General features: G+C 45.9%; 2 protein-coding genes and 1 long non-coding RNA gene across 3 annotated transcripts in view; 1 reads left to right on the top strand and 2 right to left on the bottom strand.

Annotated features, from left to right (window-relative positions):
- The window catches only part of LOC148641425 (uncharacterized), a 173,520-nt gene that overhangs the window by 17,835 nt on the left and 127,906 nt on the right, over positions 1–27,779 (bottom strand). The gene's annotated exons all lie outside the window — the stretch shown is intronic.
- top3b (DNA topoisomerase III beta) lies at positions 353–27,677 on the bottom strand. Its single transcript, XM_088618148.1, has 18 exons — positions 27,563–27,677; positions 26,888–27,044; positions 20,323–20,454; positions 19,439–19,545; positions 18,905–18,979; positions 17,101–17,297; positions 16,060–16,216; positions 14,308–14,421; positions 13,178–13,268; positions 12,690–12,844; positions 11,653–11,758; positions 10,145–10,291; positions 8,802–8,975; positions 7,433–7,561; positions 6,053–6,202; positions 5,650–5,750; positions 2,647–2,848; positions 353–930 (listed from the first exon to the last, which is right to left on the bottom strand). The coding sequence occupies exons 2-18, from the start codon at positions 26,955–26,957 to the stop codon at positions 452–454; spliced, it is 2,586 nt and encodes an 861-aa protein (XP_088474274.1). The 5' UTR covers positions 26,958–27,044; positions 27,563–27,677; the 3' UTR covers positions 353–451.
- Positions 24,202–25,418, top strand: LOC148641427 (interleukin-17F). The gene is made up of 2 exons (XM_088618327.1): positions 24,202–24,368; positions 25,196–25,418. Exons 1-2 carry the CDS (start codon positions 24,202–24,204, stop codon positions 25,416–25,418), a joined length of 390 nt encoding a protein of 129 aa, XP_088474453.1.

The raw sequence follows: 27,779 nt of genomic DNA on the forward strand, positions 1-27,779 counted from the left end.
ACAGAGCCACGGGCCCAGTGACTTATGATTCTTGTTCTGCCTGAGCTCCCCTTTACCTCGTTGGTCTAATTAGTTAATTAGGTGTAAAACTGTTCTACTTCTAACCTGTTTCCAAACTGTGCCCCAGTGCTAGCTGTACCATTAATGAATCAACTGTTAAAGCCTAAATAGACCTCCCATACGTCTCCAATTAAGGAAACAATTAGATGAATTGTTTAATTGACCACTGCGGAGGGGACAGAAACTGGGGGACACCAGGCACCCCAGGAGACGCCTGCCGAAGAGAGACAGCTGGAAGGCAAAGAGTGAAGCAAATTCTTGTTACCCACCAACAAGCAACAGGATCCAGAAATACTTTTGTTTAAAAATTTATTTGCAATAACACATAAAAAAAAAAACAACTCCCCCAGCCAACGCGTCTGGGCTGGATACGGCGGCGGCGGCGCTGGCGCTACACGAAGTAGGCGGCCAGGGCCGCCATCTTGTCTTTGGGTTTCTTGGGGTTCCCCCTGCCGCCCGGCCTGCGGCCCCGGCCCCGGCCCCCCTGCCTCCTGGCGCCCCCGGCGCGGTGCATGGGGTGCCTCATGGTGGCGTGCTTGAGCTCCACCAGGTCCTGGAAGACGGGGTCGCAGAAGGCACAGCCGGTGTGCTGGGTCTCGTCCCCGGGCAGGGGGGACCGGGCCTTGTTGAAGTCCACCACGAGCAGGGAGGCCTCGCAGGCCTCACAGCTGTCGGGGGACACCCGCACCTTGTGGGCGTTCTCGAAGAAGTGCACCACCACGTTGCACCGGTTGCAGGCCATCTTCCACTTGGGGCCCGAGGTGGGGTCGAACACCAGCACCCCGCTCTCGCACTCCACGCACTGGCTGATCCCCAGCGAGCTGAGGGAGTGCTGGCACGAAGGGTGGGTGCACTCGTTGCACCCCATTCCTCCAAAACAAGAAAGGAAGGCGAGAAGTGAACAAAGAGGGGGGGGGGGGGCTCTCGGCCGCAGCTGAGGGATCCCCAAGAAAGCGACTTCGCTGGAACTCCCTCCCCAAAGCTGAGCCACTCCTGTACAGTGGTGAGGAAACGTTTGTGAACCCCCTGGTATTCCTGCATTTACTGCTGCTAAAATGCGAGTCATAATAATAGATCAACCCAATCTGATGAAACAAATAACACACAAACAACTATACCTCGAGTCTATATCGGACAGACCGAACATTCCCTGTCTCTGCTGGAAAAATAAAGTATGTGAACCTCTAGAATCATGACCTCTAGTTAAAGGGGGGTAACTGGGAGTCGGGAGTTTCAATTAATGAGATGAAATTCAAATTCAGGTGCGAGTCTGAGGTGCCCAGTAAAAACCCCCACAAAGCTTAGGTACCAACAGAGGCTCCACAGAAGAGATCTGTCAAAATGAAACATTATTATAATATGACAGAGATGAAGATCAGATCACATTTTAGGAAAAAATAATGCAGGAGTAAAGATAATGCCGAAGGGTTCACAAACTTTTTCTCACCGCTGTTACAGGAATGCAGCCACAGCCGAACCTGGGCTTGTGCTTTTATAGGAACATGAGGGCAGTTACAAAAGAGAAGGAGGTCATTTGGCCCAATGAAGCCCGTCTGCCTGTAGCTAAAGGACCTGAGGATCTCATCTAGCTGCTTCTTAGCAGACGCCAGGATACCGGCTTTGACAACATGGCTGGGGAGCGTGTTGCAGACTCCCACCACCCTTGGCGTAAAGAAGTGCCCCCCCGTTCTCAGTTGTGAATGCTCTTCCACGGTCTTTCCATTTGTGTCCCGTGGCTCATCTTCCACTGTTGCTTCTCAGGCCCACTGGGTCGACTCCGGCAGTGCCTTTGCACATTTTGAAGGCTTGAATCTGGCCCTCCCACAGGTGCTGACTATTAAACCACCTACCCCACTTAAAAATGAATTGAGCGTGCTATTTGAGAAGCCCCGCAGGACCCAGTAATTTCTCAGTTAGATCCAAGTATGTAAAGGTGTGATAAAATACCTGCACAGCACTGCTGCTGTATTAGCAGGATATAAAAATAATAATTGCTTACACTTATATAGCGCTTTTCTGGACACTCCACTCAAAGCGCTTTACAGGTAATGGGGACTCATCTCCACCACCACCAGTGTGCAGCCCCACCTGGATGATGCGAAGGCAGCCACAGTGCGCCAGAACGCTCACCACACACCAGCCATCAGTGGGGAGGAGAGCAGAGTAATGTAGCCAGTTCATAGAGGGGGATTACTAGGAGGCCATGATTGGTAAGGGCCAATGGGAAATTTTTAATGACCACAGAGAGTCGGGACCTCGGTTTTACGTCTCATCCAAAGGACGGCGCCTGTTTACAGTGTAGTGTCCCCGTCACTATTCTGGGGCATTAGGACCCACACAGACCGCAGGGTGAGCGCCCCCTGCTGGCCCCACTAACACCTCTCCCAGCAGCAACCTTAGTTTTCCCCTGGAGGTCTCCCATCCAGGTACTGACCAGGCTCACACCTGCTGGGCTTCAGTGGGGCTGCCAGTTGTGAGTTGCAGGGTGATATGGCACTATGTATTCAGCTCACTGTAAAGAGTATGAGATAAACTACCGACAGAGCGCCATGGGGGCATCATGTCCACTCTGCACTTCGTTCTCACCTTTCTTCATGTCCCTGAACGGGGGGTTGCTGTAGCAGTAAGGGCACAGCGGGTAGCTCTTCCCCCGGGACCCCGATGACCACAGCACCAGCTCAAACTCGTCCAGGGGGCAGCGCAGCTCTTTGTACAGTTTGATGGCGCCGTTCTGGGGCAGGCTGTAGGTCTCATCGCAGTGGGAACAGTGCAGACGAGTCGGCTTTGCCTTTAAGAGACGGAGATGAAAACTTGAGAGAGGCCTCAAAAAAATAAATAAATGAAGAGTCAAAGCCTTCTTGTGCGATGGACATAAACAATTGTTTTATTAAAAGACTGGAAAACAAGCTTATTTTTAACCGGCTTATCTCAGGTGTGAGCCTGGTCAGTACCTGGATGGGAAACCTCCTGGGAAAAACTAAGGTTGCTGCTGGAAGAGGTGTTAGTGGGGCCAGCAGGGGGCGCTCACCCTGCAGTCCATGTGGGTCCTAATGCCCCAGTATAGTGACGGGGACACTATACTGTAAACAGGTGCCATCCTTCGGATGAGACGTAAAACCGAGGTCCTGACTCTCTGTGGTCATTAAAAATTCCAGGGTGTTTCTCGAAAAGAGTAGGGGTGTAACCCCGGCGTCCTGGCCAAATTTCCCATTGGCCCTTACCAATCATGGCTTCCTAATAATCCCCATCTCTGAACTGGCTTCATCACTCTGCTCTCCTCCCCACTGAGAGCTGATGTGTGGTGAGCGTTCTGGCGCACTATGACTGCCGTCGCATCAACCAGGTGGGGCTGCACACTGGTGGTGGTGGAGGGGATCCCCATTACCTGTAAAGCGCTTTGAGTGGAGTGTCCAGAAAAGCGCTATATAAGTGTAAGCAATTATTATTATTATTATTATCATCTCAGGACACCTGCCACAGCAGAATTTCACAAAGAGAACCCAGATCCAAGAGTCATTCCTCGAAGTGTCCACTAGAGGGAGTGTCAAGACCAGTGGCCAAAGCCGACGCTACACTTTCAATGGCTCCCCAGTACTGCATGATCTGTGGTGTTCAAGGGCACAGTTACTTCATCTCTAAATCAACTAAAGTAATATATTGGATCTTCTGGTTCTGAAATGTGTTTGTGGTGATGGAAAGTTATCTGACAACTACATTTTATAAATAATGCAAAATCTGCAGTTTGGGGTAAAATGAAAACCTTGAAAATCCCACACAAAGCATTTAACACGACGGGTCTCTGCTCTGAATTAACAACCTTTTAAAAAAAAACAAAACACCCAATGGCTCAGGGTCCTAAATGAATGAATACTCACAGGTCGTGTTCTGAAATGTATAATGTTAAGAGGTACAACTATAATTCTAAATTCTGAATGTCCAAACTCAGCGTCTAAAAAAGGATTCTATCCCTCAGACCCCCATTAAAATGGTTTCAAAGGATACAATGCAAGTACAAATTGACTGGGCTTTTTCCTCACTATTTTAGCCTTCATTATTCATGCACGCAAGTGGAAATCAGTAGGGTTTTGTAACAGCATTTAGAACGGCATGCAGATCATAGACAGCTGCTTAACAACCCTGCAGTCGACGTCGCAATCCATTAGAATCTTTTCTAAAAACCCACTAACCCAAGGACACGATGCCCACGAACACAGTGAATTTACGTCAGCAGTTTCACTAATCTGTAGTTTTTGAATGGTCGCTGTACGGAAAATAGTCAGAGCCTGCCAAATGGAAATTTACAAAGCCAGGAAAGTAAGTAGGTAGAGGAGTCAGCAAAGTCATTTCATACCACCCAGAGCACTTCCCACTTTTCGAATTGTACTCGCTCGAGTTCAGGAGTGGGGTTCGTGAGTGCCCGGCCTCGAGGATGAGGGCACGGAGCGTGACAGTTCAGGGTGACTCACTGGACCTGGAGGATCCCACCGACTCACACAAGGACACGGGCAGAGCAGGAGTCACGTTTGTCTTAATGCCCCACCGGCTCAATAAGGCCAGGGGGAGGCCGTCCAAGCCGAGCTCCTTCCTCTTACACTGCTTACAGTGTTACAATGCACAGCAGCTCTCCACACGTGCTTTGGTCTGTTTCTAAGATGGAGTGAGCAATACTCCATAGGGTTGGTAGTTCTTGCAGTTTAATAATAATAATAATAATAATAATAATAATAATAATTCCTTACACTTATATAGCGTTTTTCTGGACACTCCACTCAACGTGCTTTCCAAGTAATGGGGACTCCCCTCTACCACCACCAAGCAGCCAGAGTGCACCGGTCCGTTCCCCACACACCAGCTCTCAGTGGGGAGGAGAGCAGAGTGATGAAGGCAGTTCAGAGATGGGGGTTATTAGGAGGCCGTGATTGATAAAGCCCAGAGAGAAATTTGGCCGGGACACCAGGGTAACACCCCTACTCTTTTAAAAAAAAACGCCCTGGGAGTTTTAATGACCAAGGAGTCATTAAATCAGTCATTTAATGGGAGTTTTAATGAGTCAGGACCTCGGTTTTATGTCTCATCCGGAGGAAGGCGCCTTTGTACAGTATAATGGCCCCAGGGTGAGCGCCCCCTACTGACCCCACTAACACCTCTTCCAGCCGCAGCCTCAGCTTTCCCAGGAGTCTCCCCTCCAGGTACTGACCAGGCTCACACCACTGAGCTTCAGTGGGCTGCCAGCGGCGAGCTGCAGGGTGATCTGGCTGCTGGCCTTATGAGCCGCCATTCTGCACCAGCAGCCTCTACACACCCCATCAGCTGGAGCCCTGGCAAATTCCTTGAACAACTGAACCGAGGGGGGGGCGTTTTCTGGAGGCCAGACGGACCAGGGCCTGAGGTTTAACCAGGATTTAACCTGGACATAGGGATGTTTTGTTTTAACGACCACAGGTGACCCCAGTCCTCGATTTATCTCCCTGGGAGCGAATCGACGCAGGGAAGCGTTCGGAACTGAATAAAGAGAAATGCTCCAGGCGTCGCTAGCCGCCCGCAGAGCTGAATCTGCGCTCAGTGAGCCACGCCCTGCTGCTGACGCACCTGGATGTACTTCATGAAGCGGTGACACTTCCCACAGCGCGACAGAGGCTTCCCTGTGGCAGCGATGGGGGAGAAGGACACTTCCATAAGCTCGTCCATGCCTGCCGGGAGGAAGAGAGCCGCTTTAGGTGCCTGGGGCGGGACGTCGCGGTCACAAACTCGCTGTGATCAATCGACGCATACAAATCTCACATCCACTCACACACGAGCACCACACGTCAGCGCGTTACACAGCTCAGCATTATCATTAGCATTAGGAATCGGGGAAGGACAGGACACACTGGCAGCGCTCATCCTTGAAGTTGGCATAGTTCGACAAGGTCTTGGAGAGGACGGGGGTTCGGGGGGGGGGGGGCAGGGGGTTCGGGGTGTTTGCCGGAGGGGCATGGGAGGGCGGGCTCACCAGCGATGGAGTCCACGAAGTAGTGGAACTTCCTCTTGAAGATGTCCAGCGTGTGCTGCAGGACCTGCTGGAAGTTGGCCTTGCCCTGGGCGATGAGGTTCAGCTGCCTCTCCACGGCGCTGCGGATGGTGGGGAGCACCAGCTCTGCGTCTGCGGCACACAGACACGCCGCGACGTCACCCCCCTTTTTCCCCAGGCGCAATCTGCCCCCTCCTCCCCCCCCCCGGCACCCGCCATCTTTCTGAACGGCTTCGGGTTCCGACTCCTAGGTTTCTATCCATCAGACTCCCATGAGGTTTTTTTTTTTCCATGGAAACTCCAAATCTGAATCACGAAACAGAGCTCTAGGAATCTACAGCACCCAGACAGGTGGCATGAAATCCATCAGTGTGTGTGACAGGTAACTGGCATTCACTGCCACTGTAACAGCCTGTGGGCCCTATAGGAAGGAAGTGATGCATTATTTGCTTAAACTTAAAATATCCTTACTATATAATGAAAGCACAAAGCACAGGCATTATACGCTGCTGCTGCCTGTGAGCTATAACGTCGAACACCTGGTCCATCCATCCAATAGTCACTTAGTCTAGCACAGGGCCACAGTGAGCTGGACCCAAGCGGACACTGACCACAAGGCAGGAGAGGAGCTGGACAGGGCAGCAGTCCATCACAGGGGGGCATACATATTCTCATGTGAATCCGGGTTAAAATTTAGAGACGCCAATTAACCTGGTTTTTGGACTGTGGGAGGAAACTGGAGAACCTGGCCTGATCTTTCAGAAATAAAGCATGAAGCACCTCTTGCCAGAAGAGCAGCCCAAACCGCGTTGACACAGCGGCCTTACTGAGCATCTGGCTGCGGTGCTTGAATCTTTGCCAAGGGTCCTTCTGTAAGGGGGTCTTCCTCCTCCAGTCTTACGCTGAGGGCAGAGGGCTACACCTGCCAGCAGCTCTTCCTCTCCACCCAGAGCGCTTGAGTGCAACTTTTTCTAAAACCCTAAAACTAGCAACACCTGCTTACAGTCTACCAAAATATTTAATTTGGGACATTCCAAAATAAACGTTAAAAACAGGATATTGAATAAAGAGCTAAGATTCTTTTAACAACATTTAATAACGTTCATTGGGAAACCTGGGCCAGCAGGATCGAATTTTTATTCAGGACCCCTCGATTCTCCTGTGCCCATGATGCAGAGCGAGAGGTAGTGAGGATCACAGGCAGCACGGTTACACACACGTGTTAATTCTTTGAGTTTGAGGTTCATTTTTTTATAGGAATCCCTCAATCAAAATGTAAACACTACTGGAAGTCTCTGCTATTTCTGCCATCATGATTTTCTCTCCCATTCATTGTTTCTCAAACCTCAGACAGCAACTTACCTATTTTGTAATATCCGTGCACTAGAACTATTCCCAGATTAGTTGGTTTGAGCCTGCGACCACTCTCCACAGTGACATAATTCCTCTGACAGACATTGTTGATGTGCACAGGGATACTAGCATCAGTGCCTGCAAAAGACACAGGTATAAGTAACAAAAGATGCACACCACAGCTACGAGACTGCATGTTTTATCTGAATGTAAGCGCATGCAGCTGGAAATATGAAAGTCAGCTCCAAGATTATAATCCAGTTGCAGTTTATGACTGCAGTACTTTCTTAACCATCAGTGTCCGTTGGAGTAATAATAATAATAATAATAATAATAATAATAATAATTGCTTACACTTATATAGCGCTTTTCTGGAAACTCCAATCAAAGCACTTTACAGGTAATGGGGACTCTCCTCCACCACCACCAGTGTGCAGCCCCACCTGGATGATGCGACGGCAGCCATAGTGCGCCAGAACGCTCACCACACACCAGCTCTCAGTGGGGAGGAGAGCAGAGTAATGAAGCCAATTCATAGAGGGGGATTATTAGGAGGCCATGATTGGTAAGGGCCAATGGAAATTTGGCCAGGACGCCGGGGTTACACCCCTACTCTTTTCGAGAAACGCCCTGGGATTTTTAATGACCACAGAGAGTCAGGACCTCGGATTTACGTCTCATCCGAAGGAAGGCGCCTGTTTACAGTGTAGTGTCCCCATCACTATACTGGGGCATTAAGACCCACATGGACCGCAGGGTTAGCGCCCCCTGCTGGCCCCACTAACACCTCTTCCAGCAGCAACCTTAGTTTTTCCCAGGAGGTCTCACATCCAGGTACTGACCAGACTCACACCTGCTGAGCTTCAGTGGGGCTGCAGGTTGTGAGTTGCAGGGTGATATGGCTGCTGACTCAGCACTCAGAGAGGAGAAACGACCGTGTGTGAAATCACTGGGTCTGTAATCTGCATCGGGCAGGAGGCTTGATTTAATCTGGCTTTAACAAAGCATATTTTTTAAAGTGTGTTTTTTTAATATATGACCATTTGCTCAACGCAATCTTTTATGCCCGCTGAAAGTGGCCTGATGAGACACAAGAAGAGAGGAAAAAACAAAAGTTTTCCCTGGCCAAGTTTCTGAGTTTCTGAGTTCGCCTCCCACAGGTCCTCTTCCAGCTTTTGTGATTAAGACACTTAAATCAGAGGAAATCCCAGCTGGCGATTAAAAATTCATTTGCAGTTGAGGTCTGACGTGAAGCGAAGTGGCGGATTGTGCCGACCTGCTCCTCAGGCCCGGTCCCCCGCGTGCTCCCGGCCGGCACTGACGCGGGGGGGACCAGACCACCCCCTCGCCAGGCGCTTGAGTCCCCCCCGGCCCTCACCTATCCCGTGCTTCTCCATGAGCGAGATGAGCTCGGCTTCGGTGAGGTAGTCGGGGGGGCTGGTCTGCTTCTCGAGGAGCTTGATGTCGTCCACGGCGAAGGCGTCCCCCCTCTCGCAGGCCGGCAGGTTCTCCTCCTCGGGGATGCTCTGCCAGGGCATGACCTCCGTGAACCCTGCAAGAGGAGGCGGGGTGGTGAGCTACCCCACACGTGCCACGCCTGCGGACTCACCAGGAGCACGGGGGCGACTGTGTGAGGGCGTGTCATTTCATCATGTCATTTCCCCGGCGGGGTGGCGGCAGATCTGCGCCTGTGGCTGGGAGGTTGCTGGTTCGAATCCCACGGCCGGCAGAGGAATCCTACTCTGTTGGGCCCCTGAGCAAGGCCCTTAACCCCAACTGCTCCAGGGGTGCTGCATACATGGCTGACCCTGTGCTCTGACCCCCTGTCTGTGTCTCATGGAGAGCAAGCTGGGGTATGTGAAAAGTCACATTCCTAATGCAAGAAATTGTATATGGCCAGTAAAGTGATCTTATCCTATAACGCGGTCAGCTGGCTTTCCTATGTCTTTCCTGTGTGAAGGAGGCAGGAGAAAAGTGGGGTTGCTGACACTAACCCACATAATCATAAGGAGATCAACTCAGGCAGAAACCCATCGCAGGACCCTGGAACTGTGTGGCAACAGCACTAACCACAAGCAACCCTCCTTGACTGATTAAGTCAGGCCTACTGAAACATCACTGAGTTCACTGTCCTGCATGCACACAACTAGGAGGTGATATTTACATATTAAGCAGATTAACAGCTTACCCTGACTGAAACCACAGATGGATAAGAGGAAACATGGATTTGTAAGACAAAACAGCGTGAACCTGCGTTACCATCTACTCCAAGCCCAGACAAGAGTTGCACGGCTCGAGAATTTGAAAGATCTTTCACCGGGTCAAACGGACCAAACACACTGCTGACATACAACGGCACAGGAAAAGGAAATGATTTCTTGCAGCCCAAGAAAATGTCAAGAACAGATTCAGTGAAACTGCAACATAAAGGAGAAAAGACAAAAAGCTTTGTATCATTGTGAGTATTTCTAAGTCGGACAGTGAAAGCAGATCTTCATTCAGACTTTAGGAAATGCAGCTGAGTGAAAATACAGAGGAAATTCATGTATGACTTATTAAAGACTATTGTACAACACAAGAGCCTGCCAGGAAGTACAGATGTCTTCAAAGACTCTTCCAGGAACTTAAGGTGCAAGTGCAATGTTCTGACTAACATCCTGCAGCATGTTATTCACGTGGGTTAAGTGTGAGTAGGGTGGGAGGAACTCAAGCAGGCCTTACCAGCAGATATCAACGTCTTCCCAGTACAGATGAAAGTCTCTGTGGCGATACTGAAGACAATGGTGGTCTGGAGGTACTTGCAGTCATGACTAACTGTGGCAATGAAGTGCCGGGTGATGTACTCATACAGACGCCAGCCATCGCTTCCTGCGCAAGGAGGAGAAGAGGAGAAAAGAGACTATCAGAAAAAACAAAGACAGCTCCCGGGGCAACTCAGGCAAAAACCATTCTGGCCCGGACTGCCGCCATGTCTGTTTAATTGTAGAAGGAAAGGGTATTTTGAAAACCACAACAAAAATGCCAGCAGCCATATCACTCTGCAACTCACAACTGGAAACCCACTGAAGCTCAGCAGGTGTGAGCCTGGTCAGTACCTGGAGGGGAGACCTCCTGGGAAAAACCTAAGGTTGCTGCTGGAAGAGGTGTTAGTGGGGCCAGTAGGGGGCGCTCACCCTGTGGTCTGTGTGAGTCCTAATGCTCCAGTATAGTGACGGGGATGCTATACTGTAAACAGGCGCCGTCCTTCGGATGAGATGTAAAACCGAGGTCCTGACTCTCTGTGGTCATAAAAATCCCAGGGCATTTCTCGAAAAGAGTAGGGGTGTAACACCATTGACCCTTACCAATCATGGCCTCCTAATAATCCCCATCTATGAATTGGCTTCATTACTCTGCTCTCCTCCCCATTGAGAGCTGATGTATGGTGAGCGTTCTGGCGCACTATGGCTGCCGTCGCATCATCCAGGTGGGGCTGCACACTGGTGGTGGTGGATGGGTACCCCATTACCTGTAAAGCGCTTTGAGTGGAGTGTCCAGAAAAGCGCTATATAAGTGTAAGATTAAAAATCATGAACCTCTTCAGAGAGGAAAGAAAGTTGTAAGTTATTATGTGTCCAGAGGGAAAATGGAGGAGGCCAGTGAAGTTTGACTTCTTAAAAAAAACAAATGAGTCACTTCATAAATTGGAACAGGTCTAGGGGGATTTCTAAAATCAGACACTGGTTTAAGCGATTAAAGACCCGTACATTTCTAAAAGCTCCTATAACAAGACATGTGAATAAGAGCACATTTGCACTTGGTGGTAACTTGTGAGTTTTTGATTTTGCATGTCGTATGCCAGCACTAGATCAGAGACTCCCAGAGAGCGGAGGTCTTCGTTTCATGAGAAAGACCATGAGGAAAGGCCCAAACTGACAGGAGACAAGCCTCTCTCAAGGTGAACAGAAACCACCGCAACAAGACAAAGACAGATGCCGCGAAAATGCAAAGTTAGAAAACACACATTTCATTGACATTACACCAAGCAGCTTGAGTGAATGGGTCAAAACAAGGACAGGCCTCATAAAGAAGGAGAAAAAGAAAAGAGATTTGGTCACGTAATGAATACCATGGAGTGTAAATCGCAGAAACTGCTGTTCAACATCTGTCGCCCTCGGAGCAACAGCGAAACTCCAGAGTGGGAAATGTTTGAGGAACAGTGTCAGCAAAGACGGCACTAATTTGACTACCTAGCTCGTTCTCTGAGGCCGACCTCATTGGGGTGATAGGTGGGTGGTCTCCTGCGTCACTCCCTTTCCTGGGATGATTCAACCCCTCTGACAGCAGCGCCCTAACCTGTGACGAAATAAAACTCACGTCAAAACAAAAAAGCAACAAACAGGAAAACTGTCAAATGAATTTTCCAGCTACTCAGACCGGTTATTATATCTTGGTAACAAAATAAATTCATTGACATTATGAAAAAATATTAAAAATTCAAACTAAGCACAAAATCGTGGACTTTGTGAAGGCACTGTAAGTTGCCATGACAACGTGATGCGGCCCTTCCTGCTCACTAGTCAATTTAATGACTGATGTACTGTGATTTACGAGTTAGTAAGTACAGGTTGTGCAACAGACATTTCACCGCAGAAATGTGCCAATGTGATGTGCATCCAGAGTTAAAAAATAAGTAGTATTTGTCAGCAAAACTCTCAAAATCGAGAGCAATATTTCTATTGGATTAAAAGACATGCATTCACAAGCCAGCTTCTTTACAATATAATAAGGCCACTTCACATCACCTGATTTTTTGTTGCCTCGTTTTTGAACAGAAACTGGAAAGTTTGTCTATTTTGTGATGTAAATTGGAGGCGTTACAAGTAACTGTGCACATTTTACTTTTATTGTGGTTTGAAATGCAGTTGTCAATGCCGATTCTTTCGAACCCCGAAATATAAAAATAGCACCGCAGTTCTCCTTTAACTGTAATAAAGACCCCCCCGTGTAGTTAAGGTTACTTAAACACCTCCGAACTTTCTGTACTCCTTAGGAAAGCAAACTGTTTCATGATCAATAGAGATTTCAGTTGCTTTTATTATTATAATGAAGAATTATCAAAGATTAAAATTCCAAATAATAAAGCCGGCATAAATATATTCCCCAAAGCAGCAATGAAAAGCTGCCTATCGACTAGGAAAAGTCTAACACAGGTCAACCGGAGAAAAGGACACTTCAACTGTAGCAGCATCAGACCAGGGTTCACCACTAGCTGTTCAGAGCTCACCGTGTCTGCCCAGAAGGGGTTATTAGCCTGCTGTCGTAAAGTTCCTTTGAGGTCAAAATTTTCGGGGTAGTGCGTGGTCTCGGTACGGGGGTAGCTGATGTAGCCCTGGGTGTACAGTCGCTCCGCTACCTGCATGGTGTGCTGAGGCCCCATTCCTGTCCAAACACAACAACGGGGAAGGGGGTGAGGGAAGAGAGGGGATGAGACAGAACAACCAGTCAAGCCTGTTAAAGAATGTGCACGAGTGCCACACAATTCCTTCTGCAGTGCTAACCCCGCTGCTGCAACAGAGCTGTTTATCGAAGCCCAAATGCTATTGAGCTCCCTCCAGGACTTGAAAAGACAGTCCGTTGCTTTACGGATTGGACATAATGTAGGGGGCATTACTGGCGTGATTGGACATGACTGTCCATGTCAGCATTCAAAGAAGAGGGCACTGCAGGAGCAGTCCTGAAAGGAAGCCGAGGACAGTCCACTGCGTGACATACCCAGAGCCGAGCTAGCCACTCGGAGCATTTCCACTGTATTCAGAGCCAGGGGTCTTTGCTTGGCCTTCTCCTTTTTGGTCACAGACTCTACCTGGAAGTTGAACACAGGACACCAAGAAAAAATTGCTGTCGCGATCCAGCCGGTATGTGAAGACACCGATACAGACTTTCTCAGGTGGGTGCAATCACTTCTCAATTATCACAGCGGGGCCCTGTGAGACACGCTGCACAGCAGTACACTGAAGAGCCTTCACAGCCTTTACAATGCACAGCAGCTCTCCACACGTGCTTTGGTCTGTTTCTATGATGGAGTGAGCAATACTCCATAGGGTTGGTAGTTCTTGCAGTTTAATAATAATAATAATAATAATAATAATAATAATAATAATAATAATTGCTTACACTTATATAGCGCTTTTCTGGACACTCCACTCAAAGTGCTTTACAGGTAATGGGGTCTCCCCTCCACCACCACCAGTGTGCAGCCCCACCTGGAGGATGCGACTACAGCCATAGTGCGCCAGTCCGCTCCCCACACACCAGCTCTCAGTGGGGAGGAGAGCAGAGTAATGTAGCCAATTCATAGATGGGGTTTAATAGGAGGCCATGATTGGTAAGGGCCAATGGGGTATTTGGCCAGGACACCGGGGTTACACCCCTACTCTTTTCGAGAAACTCCCTGGGATTTTTAATGACCACAGAGAGTCAGGGCCTCGGTTTTATGTCTCATCCGAAGGACGGTGCATATCCCGCATCACAGTAGGCATTGTGCCTGTGAGAAGGTTCCTGAAGTGGTGACTCGTGACCATGTCCTGATGGGAACCCTTCACTGAAAGAAAGGCTGCAAAGGAGGGGAGGTCATTTAGCTCCTCTTGCCCATTTGATAGCTACAAGCTAATCAATCTGAAGACCTCATCCAGCTGTTTCATGAGAGAAATGACAGAAGTCAGGGTACAGCTTCTACAACCTGGCTGTGCAGCCTGTTCCACACTCCCACCACCCTTGGTGTAAGCAGCATGTGGTAGCATATCCCAGGTTAGATTGCAGACACGTCAATGACTTAGGGGAAAAAAGGACACGTGCAAAAACAACCAGGGAAAATAGGAAAAATGCAGGAGACCAGGTCTTACCCGGGCTTCCCTTGTAGTCTTAATCATGTTAAGAAACATCTGTGCCACCTCCCTATCAAAGACTCGCACCCGGTCCCAGTCCAGTGTGAGGGGACCATCTTTACCCTTAGAGACCTGCCAAAGGAAAGACATGTACAGCTTCAACTTTTGGATGCGAGAAATTCTGGTTAAACGAGAAAGGCAAAGAAAAACCGAGCAATTCAACAGAAAAGCACAATTTGAAAGGATCTGAGGAAACGTTAACGGTTTTCCTCACTCTGATTATGCACAGATATACATCCATGGGGGCACCAGGGTTTAACGAAACCAGAATTCAGAAGTGGGCACACATTCACACGCTATGCAAAAGAACTGGCTTCTTTGGACACACCACACGCTATTATGTTCATTTTAGAAAGAAAGTCATGTCACTGCGCAGAAATACTTTTTGAAATACAATTTGTATTGAAATACCAATTTCAAAATTGCTTTTCTGAAACTTAGAACTCTAGAGAGTACAGCGCTACTTGGGAATCAGATTTCAGGAAAGGTGTCTTGCCGTGACAAAAATTCTAGAAGGGGAAAGTTGTCAGTTACTTAACATTGTATATGTGGTATTTGTAAATCCTTTCATTGTTAAATAATAAGTTAAAAAAAAGGCAAATAAAGAGATACTGGAGACATCACTTCCCAACTGCAGTCCTTCACATGTCACACCACACCTCAGGTGTGTGGTTATTAGTCTAAAGGGAAGGCCTTATGTGTCACAACAGTTCCATATCTACACTGTGATGCAGTAAAGCCATTATAAAAGCACAATTAACAGAACTCAGGGGTCTTCTGACACAAGACAGGTGGAGAAGAACGCTGTGTGTGCCAGATCTCAAACAGGGCAGCCTCAGGGCTCTGCACGTACTAAAAGCACCCGAAGGCCAAGCGTGAAGTCCAGAAGGCTTAATTGTTTGCCTTTGCCTAATTACAGCCATGTGAGAATTCTAATTTATAAACCCTTTACCAAATAACCAATAACACACTGATCACTTTCAGTGACTACTTACAAGTAACTAGAGGCTGCATAGTGGCCTCTAGGGGCAGGCTGGTGAACTGCAGCCCCTTCTTCAACTAGCCACCCGTACTTAATAATAATAATAATAATAAAATAATAATAATAATAATAATTGCTAACACTTATATAACGCTTTTCTGGACACTCCACTCAAAGCGTTTTACAGGTAATGGGGATCCCCTCCACCACCACCAGTGTGCAGCCCCACCTGGATGATGCGACGGCAGCCATAGTGCGCCAGAACGCTCCCCACACATCAGCTCTCAGTGGGGAGGAGAGCAGAGTAATGTAGCCAGTTCAGAGATGGGGATTATAAGGAGGCCATGATTGGTAAGGGCCAATGGGAAATTTGGCCAGGACGCCGGGGTAACACCCCTACTCTTTTCGAGAAACGCCCTGGGATTTTTAATGACCACAGAGTCAGGACCTCGGTTTTACATCTCATCCGAAGGACAGCGCCTGTTTACAGTGTAGTGTCCCCATCACTATACTGGGGCATTAGGACCCACATAGACCGCAGGGTGAGCGCCCCCTGCTGGCCCCACTTACACCTCTTCCTCTGCCTTAGCTTTCCCCGGAGGTCTCCCCTCCAGGTACTGACCAGGCTCACACTGCTGAGCTTCAGTGGGCTGCCAGCTGTGAATTGCAGGGTGATATGGCTGCTGGAACAGTCTGATGAAAATAAAATAAGTGCTGTCTGTACTAACCTTGGCTTGTAGCACCCAGTAGAGCTCTGGCTTAAAAGACTGTATCTTGTCGTGACGCTCCACACAGAAACCAAGGGTGGGGGTTTGGCAGGGGCCAAAGGAGATCAGAGAGGAGTCCAGATTGCCATATTTTCCTTGGAAATATTTAGTCTGAAACCTAAAACCCAAATGTACTGGTAAGGCACACAAAGGCAATTGCAGCACTCAGGAGTGATACTGGGAAAAGCATGCCTAAGTTGATTTCCAACCTGCCAACTGCGCCAGCACCTGGAAGACACAGAAGGCTTTCTTCTAGGAAAGAGCATAAACACTTCCTGCAACCTGCATCATTCCTCCCACCCTTGTTACTTGTTACAGCACCTCTGCCTCACGAATGAACTTCTCCACGCCCGCCCGTCACTGTGAAGTGTGGAAAAACACCTACACCCTGTCACGGTCGCTTACCAACTTTCATACTTCAAGTCTCTCTCCAATTTCCTAATACATGTGGGTACGCGTTTATTTTCTAGAGGCCAAGTCTCGTTTAAAAAAAGATGTGAATCACCACAAGGATTTTCCAGGGAAACTGTTTTAGGATTACAGAACTAAATCTTTGAAACGGGCATGTAAAAGTTTAATAAAGCAGAAGATCTGTAAAGATACTAAATCCCACTCAATACCAAGCTATGAATGCAATTATGCCCAACGGGGGGACTAATTTAAACCCAACCAACAAAAGGCTTTGGGCTTCAGTCCCCAACAATACATTTCTAAGAGGTACACACAAACTATAACACTTGCTTGCAATGCAGGCCAAACAGGTCTTAGCAAATCATTCCTGAGGGAGGTTCAATTTAAAACGTATTATTTCACCTAAAACCAGAAAAGCGCTGACCCTTTCAGCAGAATAAGACTCCAGCTGTCCCTTCAAGGTCCATCCGATATTCCAGGACCTTGCTTATCCCTGTCACAGAGCTGGTTTAAGGTTCCACAGCCGGGGCTGGGGGTACACCGTTCCGACTTGCCCATCTCATCGAAGGGCAGCGGAGGAGTGGGGGGTACCTCGTGAAAGCACAGCCGATCCTCAAGTCCAGCTCCTGGCGGGCGTCTACGGACAGGGCTTCGTTCCGATTGGGCTCCCCCAGGCGGTTCATAGCGTTCCAGATGTCCGTGTCTGTGATGGAGCTGAACTTGGCCCGGTGCACGGTCTTCTCTCCCCCGTAAGGCTTGTTCATGACCGGCGTGATGGCGTCCAGCACCTGCCCGTAAACAGAACAACGCTCAGCTACAGCGACGGACCCCCAGAACCCCGAGCCCAGCCCCCGACTTCACGATCATGACCCTCAAGGTGCTACGTGCCCGGGAGGGGATTAAAAGCCATTAATTGTGACTGGCTGGGCTGGTAAAACCAGGAGGAGCTGCTCATAGGAAAGAGTGACCAATGTTCGCCAGTCAGACAAACCTGACGCTCTACAAGGCTTAATAAGATCACTTTATTGGCAATTTCTTGCATTAGGAATTTGGATTTCCGAATACCCCAGCTTGCTCTCCATGAGACACAGAGACAGGGAGAGAAGCTGGGGGTCAGAGCGCAGGGTCAGCCATTTATACGGCGCCCCTGGAGCAGGTGGGGTTAAGGGCCTTGCTCAGGGGCCCACCGGAGTAGGATTCCTCTGCCGGCCGCGGGATTTGAACCCACAACCTCCCAGCCACAGGCGCAGATCCTGAGCCACAGGGCCACCGCTCCACCCCTAATGAATGACTTTGTGAAGGAAAGAGGCAAATTCAAAGGAAAGAACATATGCACTCAATCTGCACTTGTTTAGGTATTGATGCTGAAGATAACTAGCAGGTGGAAAACCTTCTTAGTTTTCATATAGAAAGGGCTACACAGGAAGGCATGAAGAACATCAGTCCTCCAAAGTGGGCAATGGCACCAAAGTGATAAGAATGCCCTGTAAATGATTGTGCAAAGTGCAATAGTGAGGAATGGAAATTAAGACTCGTGCAACGGCGGTGACGCTTATGTCAGTATTTCTTTTTTCTAAAAGCTGCAGGCGCTTACCGAAGTAGCAAAAAAAAAAAGTTCTGCAACACAGAGAGCCATGAGAAACGGTCCCAGCTGCTGTGTGATGGGAATATTCTGTCTCTGACTTATTGTCAAGCAGCACTGACTCTGTGCCACTAAGATCCATAACAGCTTTCTCCTGTTGTGCCCCCAAGCTCTGGAACTCTCTCCCCAAGGATATCAGAGTCACCTTCTCTAAACTCCTTCAAATCCAGACTCAAAACCCTCTTCTTTAGAAGAGCCTTTACTAAACTGGTTCTATTCTTCACCCCTCTGCTTTTCTTAGTAGCACCATCCACGGTCTCCTCTGTATATTGTAATTGTGTTTTATCTTGAGTATTCTTTTTATTTATTGTTGTTGTCATTCTGTAAAGCGCTTTGAGAAGCCACCTTTAAAGGCGCTATATAAAATAGTTTTTTAGTATTATTATTATTATTATTATTATTATTATTATTATTCAGAACCTGCATGTTAACAGAGCGATCCAGACAGAAGCTTCACCGTATCGCCGGAAACTGAAATCAAGCTCTTAAAAGGGAAACCAGACCCAATCAGCCAGATTGGAGCTCACAAACTGCAAAGAAGTCTGAAAGTAAACTGGGAATGTAAGAACTCAGAATGTACAAACTAGCAACAAAGACCTTTTCAGGTGGTTCATTTTTTTCTGGTTCTGCATTGAAAAGAAATCCATAGAAACACTCTAACCGAAAAATGCAGTTAGATATTTTTGTCACCATGACTTCACTGCCAATTTCCATCTCCTTTGTGTGCAACACCTGCCCGTCACAGGTCCATACCTCAAAACAGATGTTTTCACCTTCCTTGTCACAGTCCAGCCACAGGACAACACTGTCACATCCTTTTGCCTCAACCTAATAAGAAAAACATGAAATCAAGACTGACATTCCATGTGTGAAGAAAGGAGATCTGTCCCCTACTGTCACCAGTTAAGTTCCTGTAACCGCAAAATAAAAATGCAATATTCAAATCTTTAAATATTAAAGATTAATATTTTAAAATACTGGTTCAATTAAATAGTGTCCATTAACTTTATATTCATAAACCTCATCTGACTAAATCTTCCACGTTCACATTAAGAAGAGCCAAAGCTATAACATTACTTTCATGACACATCATTTCAGGTCAAAAATAAAACCGAAGAGAAAGACATACACTAATGAATAATCAATTAATTAAAAGTGATGACTAAGCTGCAGGATCTATTATGGACACAGAGCTCATTCAGTTAATGACCAGCACTGTTCCCTTGTCTGAGATCAGTCCAGTACAGCAAGACTTGGAAAACAATGTATTCTTATCTGGACAGTTACCTGTAAGAACTTGACCATGTTGAGTTTGGGGTTGGCTTCTTTCTTTTCTGTGGGAGCTTTGCTGAAAAGTTCGGCAGGGTCTACCTTATCCCAGTTGTTATATTTCCCTGCGGATTTGTTTTAGAATTTTGTTTAAAAAATTAAGTGATATTTGGAAGATTCAGGAATTAAATTAAATGCAGCACTGACACACTTTTACTCGTGAGCAATAAACCACGTTACAGACTGTGATTCACAAAGGTGGCACAGCAGTAGACGGCTTATAGCACCTTAGATATTTGCAAGTAAAAAAACCCTTATACAGTTTAATAACGGGACAAAAAAATGGGTTGAGGAAAAGGCCGATTTTGTCTGTAGCATTATGACACAATTAAACCTACAAGATCAATTCCTTCATCTATGGAAATATCCATCTTGCATTGTTTGTCACATTTAAAACATTTGGAGTCATCATTTTACTTTCTAGTTTGCAGCCACACAATTTGGAGCGACCTGCTGTTTTGTTTCGTTTTTGTAAACGATTTGCACACAGGCCCTCCTCCTGGCCTGTCTGCCGTTCTGGGGTACTCGTTATTCAACGTGCTGCGGGCTCCACAGTGAGCGGGAGAGGGAGCATCAGAGCAGGAGTGGCGTGACTCTAGCTCTCCCAACACTGCAGATCCCAGGAGTCACTGCTGGAGGGCCAACTGAGCTCCTGACTGACTCCACCCCAACGCAGCCCCTGCGGGGTTCACCTGAGCGTGAGCGACCAGCGACATCTGGACTGAGCCACAGTAAAAGGGAGCACCTGAGCAGCCCGTATTCTACACGGCTGGACGTGCAATTGAGAGACCTGCTGCATGTTTTGCAAAGACAAACCCAACCAGCAAGCTCGAAACGACTACCTATGAAATCCAGGGTCATGACATGACCGCAGACGGAGGTCATCCTGAAGCGGACGGTCTGTCCCATGAAGCCACCCGTGTACTCATGGACTGAGCATGCGCCGTTCAGCCCTTTGCGGCTCGTACAGCTCCCTGCCGGGGGGGATGAAAAAACTGGGATTACAAGACAAGCACATCTTCCAGGTTCAACAAACTTTAACAGGCTTCTGCTCACCAGTCTGACAAACCAGACGCTCTACAATGCTTAAGGAATGTCTTTGTGAAGGAAAGAGGCAAATTCAAAGGAGAGAACATATGCACTCAGTGTGTGCTCGTTATTGCACTGAAGCTGAAGATACCTAGCAAGTGGCTTTCTTAATTTTGATACATAAAATAGCTACATAGGAAGGCATTAAGAACATCAGCTCCCTAAAGTGGGCAATGGCACCAAAGTGATATGAATGACCTGTAAATGATGGTGCAGAGTGCAATAGTGAGGAATGGAAATTAAGACTCTCGTGCAATGAAGGTGATGCTTATTTCAGTATTTCTATTTTTTAAAAGCTTAAATGAATTGCACCAGTGAAGCAAAAAATAATGCTCTGCAGCACAGAGAGAAACGCACAATGGTCCCAGCTGCCGTGTGACGGGAATATTCTGTCCCTGACGTATTGTCAAGCAGCACTGACTCTTTGCAGCAATAGGCAGGAACCAGTCCTTTCAGCAGACATCAAGGCCGGGTATTCAGTACCCAGGCACTGGAGAACTGTTGGTGTAGTGTCCACCCAGAACAAGGGTGACATAACAGAACCAAGTCCACATAGATCAGCAAGTCTTATTTCTACTACCTGTAAGGTTATGGAGAAGAAAGCTGGAACTAGGCTAGACTGTCATCTCTATGTCAACTGGATTCTAAGAACATGGATTTAGAGAGGGCACATCCTGTTTACGCTGGTACAGTTATGTGAACTTGCAACAGCAGTAATCAACAGAGTTCATGATAAATTCATTTTCAAAAAGTTCCTCATTTAAAAAAAAAATCATTCTCAAGTTCCTCATTCAAGGAAATGCACACCGTTGGACTGACAAGTGGTTAAGGGATAGAAAACAGATAAAGAATCTCGAAAAGACCAGATCAGTACAAAAGATTAGTCCTCTCATCCTTTAGTGACACAGTGACCCCCACTGCCTCCCAGACCCTTGCAGATATGCGGTGGTTTTGATGAGAGATGGGTCTCGTCTCCAGTCAGCTCCGAACCTCTCCCGTACAGGGATGTATTGCCAGAAACAGGTTAAAATTTCAGGGGCTGAAAAGTGGGTGGACTTACTCACCCCTGCTTGCAGTCACAAAGATTAGAGCCAAGAACCAGGATGTGAAAAATACTCAGTTGACGATTCCGAACCAGATGGGTAGAACAAAAACAATCGGCCATTTTGAACATGAGGCACAAAAAGGTGCTCTCCAAAACTTTTTAATTGCTTCTTTAAGGAAACAGAAGGATGAGATCCTTGATCAATCAGCTACTAAAAACCCTAGATGGGCCAAGCAGCCCCTCTAATATGTAACCTTTCTTATGTTCTTTAATGTCGCAGACTGGTGTTAAAAAATGAAAAAAGGGGGGTGAAACTGCTTCTCTTTGTGTTCCTCGGTGGATATGACTTCATGTTACAGCAGCTTGACTAAAGAGTGACTAAACTCACCTCTCAGTATTGAAAGTGTCCACGCCCAAAAGTGGGAAGCAGCACTTATTACCAAAAGTTTGGGGGGATTTAGTCATGAAGTTCATCCACGCTGCCCCTGACACAATGCTTGCCTCTGGGCTATCCAGGAGCAATCTACCGAAACAGATGTTTAACGCTCTCCTGCTGTTCTCATTCATCAGCCACAAAGTTATTTGACGGTCCACTGAAATAATGATGAAACATCATTCCTATGTAAGGTTGTGATTAAGGCCACTTAGAAATTCGGAGACTGAAAAAGACAAATGAATACTTGGAAAAAGCACTGGTGATTAGAATGGAGAAGTGAATTTTTTTTTAAAGCTCAATAGAAAAGATTTTAACCTTCAGACAACATGCAGAATAGGGTGACCGTGTACTGTTTCCAGAGCATGTGGCAGAAGCCGTTTTTTACTATACAAGCTCCATGGATGCCAAAGATATTCTGAAGGATGATAGGACTGTGACCCCGTTTCTTCACCCTGCTGCTCTCACTGGGACTGAAGAATTTCCTAAAGTATCCATCCTTTAACCCCAGGACAGCACACGATAAGCAGCTCTGAACACATGCAGCTGCCGGTTATCCTGGGCTGCCCTTTGCTGCTGTTAGACCATCCTTGACTTGTTAATGAAATACTGCTATAAGAGAGACCGTCATGTACAAAAGAGGTTTCTTGGTTCACCAGGAAGTAATTTCTATAAGGTTGCAAATGTCAATAAAAAGAGCAAAGACTCTAGGACTTAAGGACTAAAACAGTCGGGAATACTCTACTATACTTTTATTTGTTTTCAGTATTATCGATGAACAGCAAGCTTCAGACAGTTCAAGAGGCTAAGTCTTCAAAAGACATTCATATCCTGCCTGCTGAAGACTGATGAGGCTACAGGCCTGCTTGGTCTCTTCTTCTTAATCTATCTTCAGAATTATGCTGCAACTCTTCATCATGGGGAAAGATTATCAATCAGTTAAAGAATAAATTCAAAAAGAGACTGAACACTTCATCTAGATAAGACCTATTATTTTAAACATAATGCAAAAAGTTGGCAGTGCACTTTGCACAATTTGTGCTTGGACTACATGGATAACGATTTTGACTCATCTTTCAAGAGCAATGCACTTGGAAAATCAGAGGCATTCACATGGGCTATTTCTGCTTTATTAGTGGCTATAATTTTTGCAAACAGTTCTATACCTAAGAGACTTCTGACATGACGTGGCTTACTAACGGCTTCCCAAGGCTACCAGCATTAATAAAACTCTTTATTGTGAAGAGCTACTGAGGTCCTCCAGTGACGTTCTTTCAGCCTCTCCATTAGCTGTTTCATTCAGCTTTTCACACATAAATAGGGCAGCTCCAACGATGGAGACAGTAAGCTTCAAAAAGGGCAAATCCCTCACAAGTCCCATCTCAGTGGATCCAGAATCATCGTGGCAAACAAAATGTTTCACAAAAAGGTAAGGATATTTTTGCTTTGCTTTGAAGGCGGTAGGATTGCTAACCAAAAGAGTTTAGGCTGCAAATGCTCCTGGCCGATCTATCTGTTAACATTTTATAACAGTGTTAATCTTATGGTTGTCAATTTATGAGCAAAAAAAAGTAATGATTTTTTAATTCTGCACTTCAGACTGGAGCAAAGCCTTCTCCTCTCTTTTTATGAATGACTGTTTTGAAAGATTCATGCTATGTTCTCATCAGCAAATGCAAAACCACATAATGGAGAAACTGTGCGATTGGGATTTCTGATACCTGTATGTCCTGCTTCTCTGGCAAAAGAACATAAACCTCCAAACAACTTGCATATTGGTGGCTAAAAAGACTTACCTAACACTCTGTATGTCAAAAAAGAAAAGTAATTAGGCTATACCTCACCGTTACCTGTAAATATAGGAATATTTACCTTCTTTGAAGAGCAATTTCAATGTATAGTAAAACACTATGAAAAGCAATGTTTTCTTTATAATTCAAATGAGCAAAACTCCAATACTGTTCAGACTCCAATGTTTTACTTTAAATTATTTTTCGTTAATCCTGCACACCCTAGGGTAGCACAAACATATATTTTTATAGTCCAATGCATTGCAACACGCATTCTAGAAGCAGCCATCTTATGGCTACTAGGAGTAAGATGCTTCTAAGCACACTGCTTTTCTTCCAGTTCCTCCAAGCCTGCTGTCTCGCCATGCTGATTTTAAGTCCCAGCGGCAGCAGCAATCCAGTGAGGTGCGAGGAAAATACACAGAATCAGTCCTCTGTGCTCTGCTCAGGCATTCTAGACCAGTTTGATTTCCAGATCATCGACATGCCCGACAGGCTCTATGAGCGGAGTGTGGCACCCTGGAACTATGTGTAAGTACACCTCATGTTTTTCAGCTATGATTCCTCATGTTTCACCTTGACATCAGTGTATTGCTAGCTAGATTTACCATCGAAACCATGTCTAATCACAGCAACGGCTTAAGGATCATTTAACTGTTTTAATGTTTTGTACAGAATGTAACATTTTAGTGAAATCATGCATGACATCGGGTGTAAAACTGATGGATAACAGCACAAACTTCCATTTAGTGAAGCTCTATCCTGCAGAATGCAATGTGGTAGTTAAACATACATGGAAAATATTGATGACCTGACTTGGAAAGATCAAAGTTGCACAAAATGACTTCCCTCAATACTTGTCAGAAAGTTTCTTTATATCTGTACAGACAAGACGTTTGTGTTGTTAACAATAACTGAAGTCTTGAGACAAGCCCTCAGAAATCTCATTTAGCAAGCGACACACACGTCAGTCAGCTGATGGGTGTAGTTGTGTTGGACCTATATACTAACAGTGCTGGAGGGATTTGGATCAATAGGAACTGCTGCAGTACTCTAAAGCAAGGTGCTTCACGCAGACAGCTCCAGTAAAAACGCACAGCTGTGTGCAAAAGTTCATTTGGAAGCCACGCACATCAGAGAGTCTTAACTTATGAAGCGTCATTGTCGATACAGTTACTGCATTCTCTCCTTTCAACTTCCAGGCCTTTGGCAGTACATCAACAATTTTGTTAAAATCACAGCACTTCTGAAGTTTTCCCTGTGGCAAAACCCAGACCTTGGGGTTGCAAATTTTTGTTCTGGTGCATCTGTGTACCACGAGCAAACTGATGGCGAGCACTGTTCATTTTATTTTGCAGGGTGAAGATGGACGTGAACCGGATACCCCAGGTTATCCACGAAGCCCACTGCACTTCCAGTCACAACTGTGAGAAAGTGAAGGACAGCGCCTCCAGTTTAGAAAGCATCCCCCTTTCCATCACAATCCCTGTGCTTAAGAAAAAAGACAAGTGTGCCAGCTATTCAGTGGAGCAGGAAACGATTAGGATAGCCTGTATATGTGCCACAGCCAGACAGCAGTAAGCTTGACTAATACGAGCCTAACTAAGAATAAAAAGATACTTTAAAAAGTTAAAAAAATGCACTTTACCAATGTTCACAAAGCTTGCACAACTTAGAATGTTAATATGTGGACATTATATGTTTTGATGCTGGAAACTGATTGCCTCTTGAAGGCAAAGCAAAAGGAAGGAAAAAAGTGGTTAATGTTTCCATTCTACTTTATCAATCCATACAGAACCAATACACTCCACGGACCACAAGCAAAATGGTACATGTTGAATACAACCTAATGCGCTTAACACTTTTAGAATGAAAGAAGAATACATGAATACACACCTATATTTAGCTGAGGTATTCAGGTATATTTAAGGTGAGTTACGTAAAATTCTGGCTGTCGAAGCTCAAAAGAAAGAGGGAGAGGTGCTGTCTCTTATTCCTTTACAGAGTCACAACAGCTTTTCATTTTTTTCCTTAGAGTTGCAAAGTCAGAATGGGCTAAATCTATTTGGTTTGGGACAGCACCTTCGGAGTTTAGCCTACTCTGAAAGTCCAGAAATTGTCCGTGGATAAGATCTCCTGTAAAGGTGAAATAGCAGTGACAAAGGGTAGATATGCATTCGAGACATCTAGCAATAATCCAGAAAAGTGATGGCAGTTGCCATTTAAACACGAATGCCAGAACAAACAGTGAATATGTCAGAAAATGTAAGCTAGTCATGTTTTCAACATGTTACTATCTTTTCTAATGGTTTTGCTTAATGTTGCCTTCAATGTTGGATCCTAAAATAAAATGAATAACATTAACTGTGTATGCGTGTCCTGACTGATCATTTAAAATACACTGGCTGCTTTTGTGAGACTTACAATTCATATATTTTATCCGGGACCATCAAAACTAAGCCAAACCACAGCTATAAAACGCAGGATAAATGAACAAACCAAACACATCATATAGCTAAAACTGTAAACTACATCTCGAATGTATGCATATAAAGGAAATAGAACAACTCCATCAAGATTTAAAGTAGGAATCCCAAACCAGTTACGAAAAGAGGGTTCAGTCTCTTCTCCTTTTCATTAAACCTGGGCTCTCAACTACATAGTGTATGTAACTTCAGGACAGTAATACTCCTAGCCAGGGCGGGACTCAGAGGGGACTGCAAATGATGTGAATCCCTTGAGTAACCAATTGTTAAAAGACTTCAAGAGGCATCCTATACATGACTCAAAAATCATTTAGATTGTTTAATTAACCGCTCAGGTCTAAACAAAACCCAGGAGACACTAGTCCATACGTGCACAGCTCTGGCCCTTGAGAGAGAGGGGCTACCAGGTTTTCTAAGGCTCTTTACATTCTCAACACAATGAGGACCTCAGATAAATGTGACACTGGTCCATGTAAGCGAACATTGAGCTTGATGATATCACATATGCCAAGGGAGAAAGAAACAGTACAGACACTGTGCTCCTCCTCAGAGGTATTGACCCACCTTTTGAAAGGATCTTCGCTATAGACTGAGCCAAAGAGGGCTTCTCAGCTACCATCAAGACAGTCTTCATTTCGGGATTGCAGATGGAGAGTCGCAGGTTCGACTTCGTACGCAGACAATCGGATAACTCTTGGAGGCCAGTTATTACTCACTGCGACTGAAGAAAAAACGATCTCACATCAGCTAACAGTCTCTGCTGCTACTGTAAGAACGACATACCTGAAACTTGAAACTTATTAAGAAGACGTTTCATAATAGGCCGAGGCGGACCTGAACACAGTTATAATTGAACACCCTACAAATCAACATTCAAAAAACAAATCACAAGTTGATTCCTACGGCTAATTTTGATCAGTATTGAATATTGTATTATTAGTATGATTTTATGAATACTCTGGTGTAATCTGACTTACACAGATGATAATATAATTAATAAAAGCCTAAATTTAGACTGAAAGCAGATTAACAACGTCAAACGTCCTATGGTATACATAATAAAAAACTGCGCTATTCTAACTTAAATTTTCGCTTCAGAATCTTCACTTTCTAAATTAGTTCCTTCACAGCTGAAAATTAAATTTTACCAATAAATAAGGTAATCGAGATAATTCTAGTGACGCTCAAAGCCACTACAGTAGTTAGAATTATACAGTAATAGTACAAACAAAACCTTACAGAAGAGAGCAGGAGTCAGGTTATGAAGATACTGGAAGCCGCCATGACACCCACGACTTGGCTGATACACTTCCGGGTCACGACGAGTTCAGCTCCTTGATTTTACAGTAAAATATCAAATATAATCCAATTCGATTCTTTTAGTTTTTTGCGGGGTGTGGGTATTTTGAAATGATCAGCAGATTCTCTGACAGCAAGTTCCTTTTCCCCTCAGCAA

This window comes from Lepisosteus platostomus, chromosome 24 (genome assembly GCF_059453375.1).
Source record: "Lepisosteus platostomus isolate fLepPlt1 chromosome 24, fLepPlt1.hap1, whole genome shotgun sequence".
Classification (NCBI taxonomy): Eukaryota; Metazoa; Chordata; class Actinopteri; order Semionotiformes; family Lepisosteidae; genus Lepisosteus; species Lepisosteus platostomus.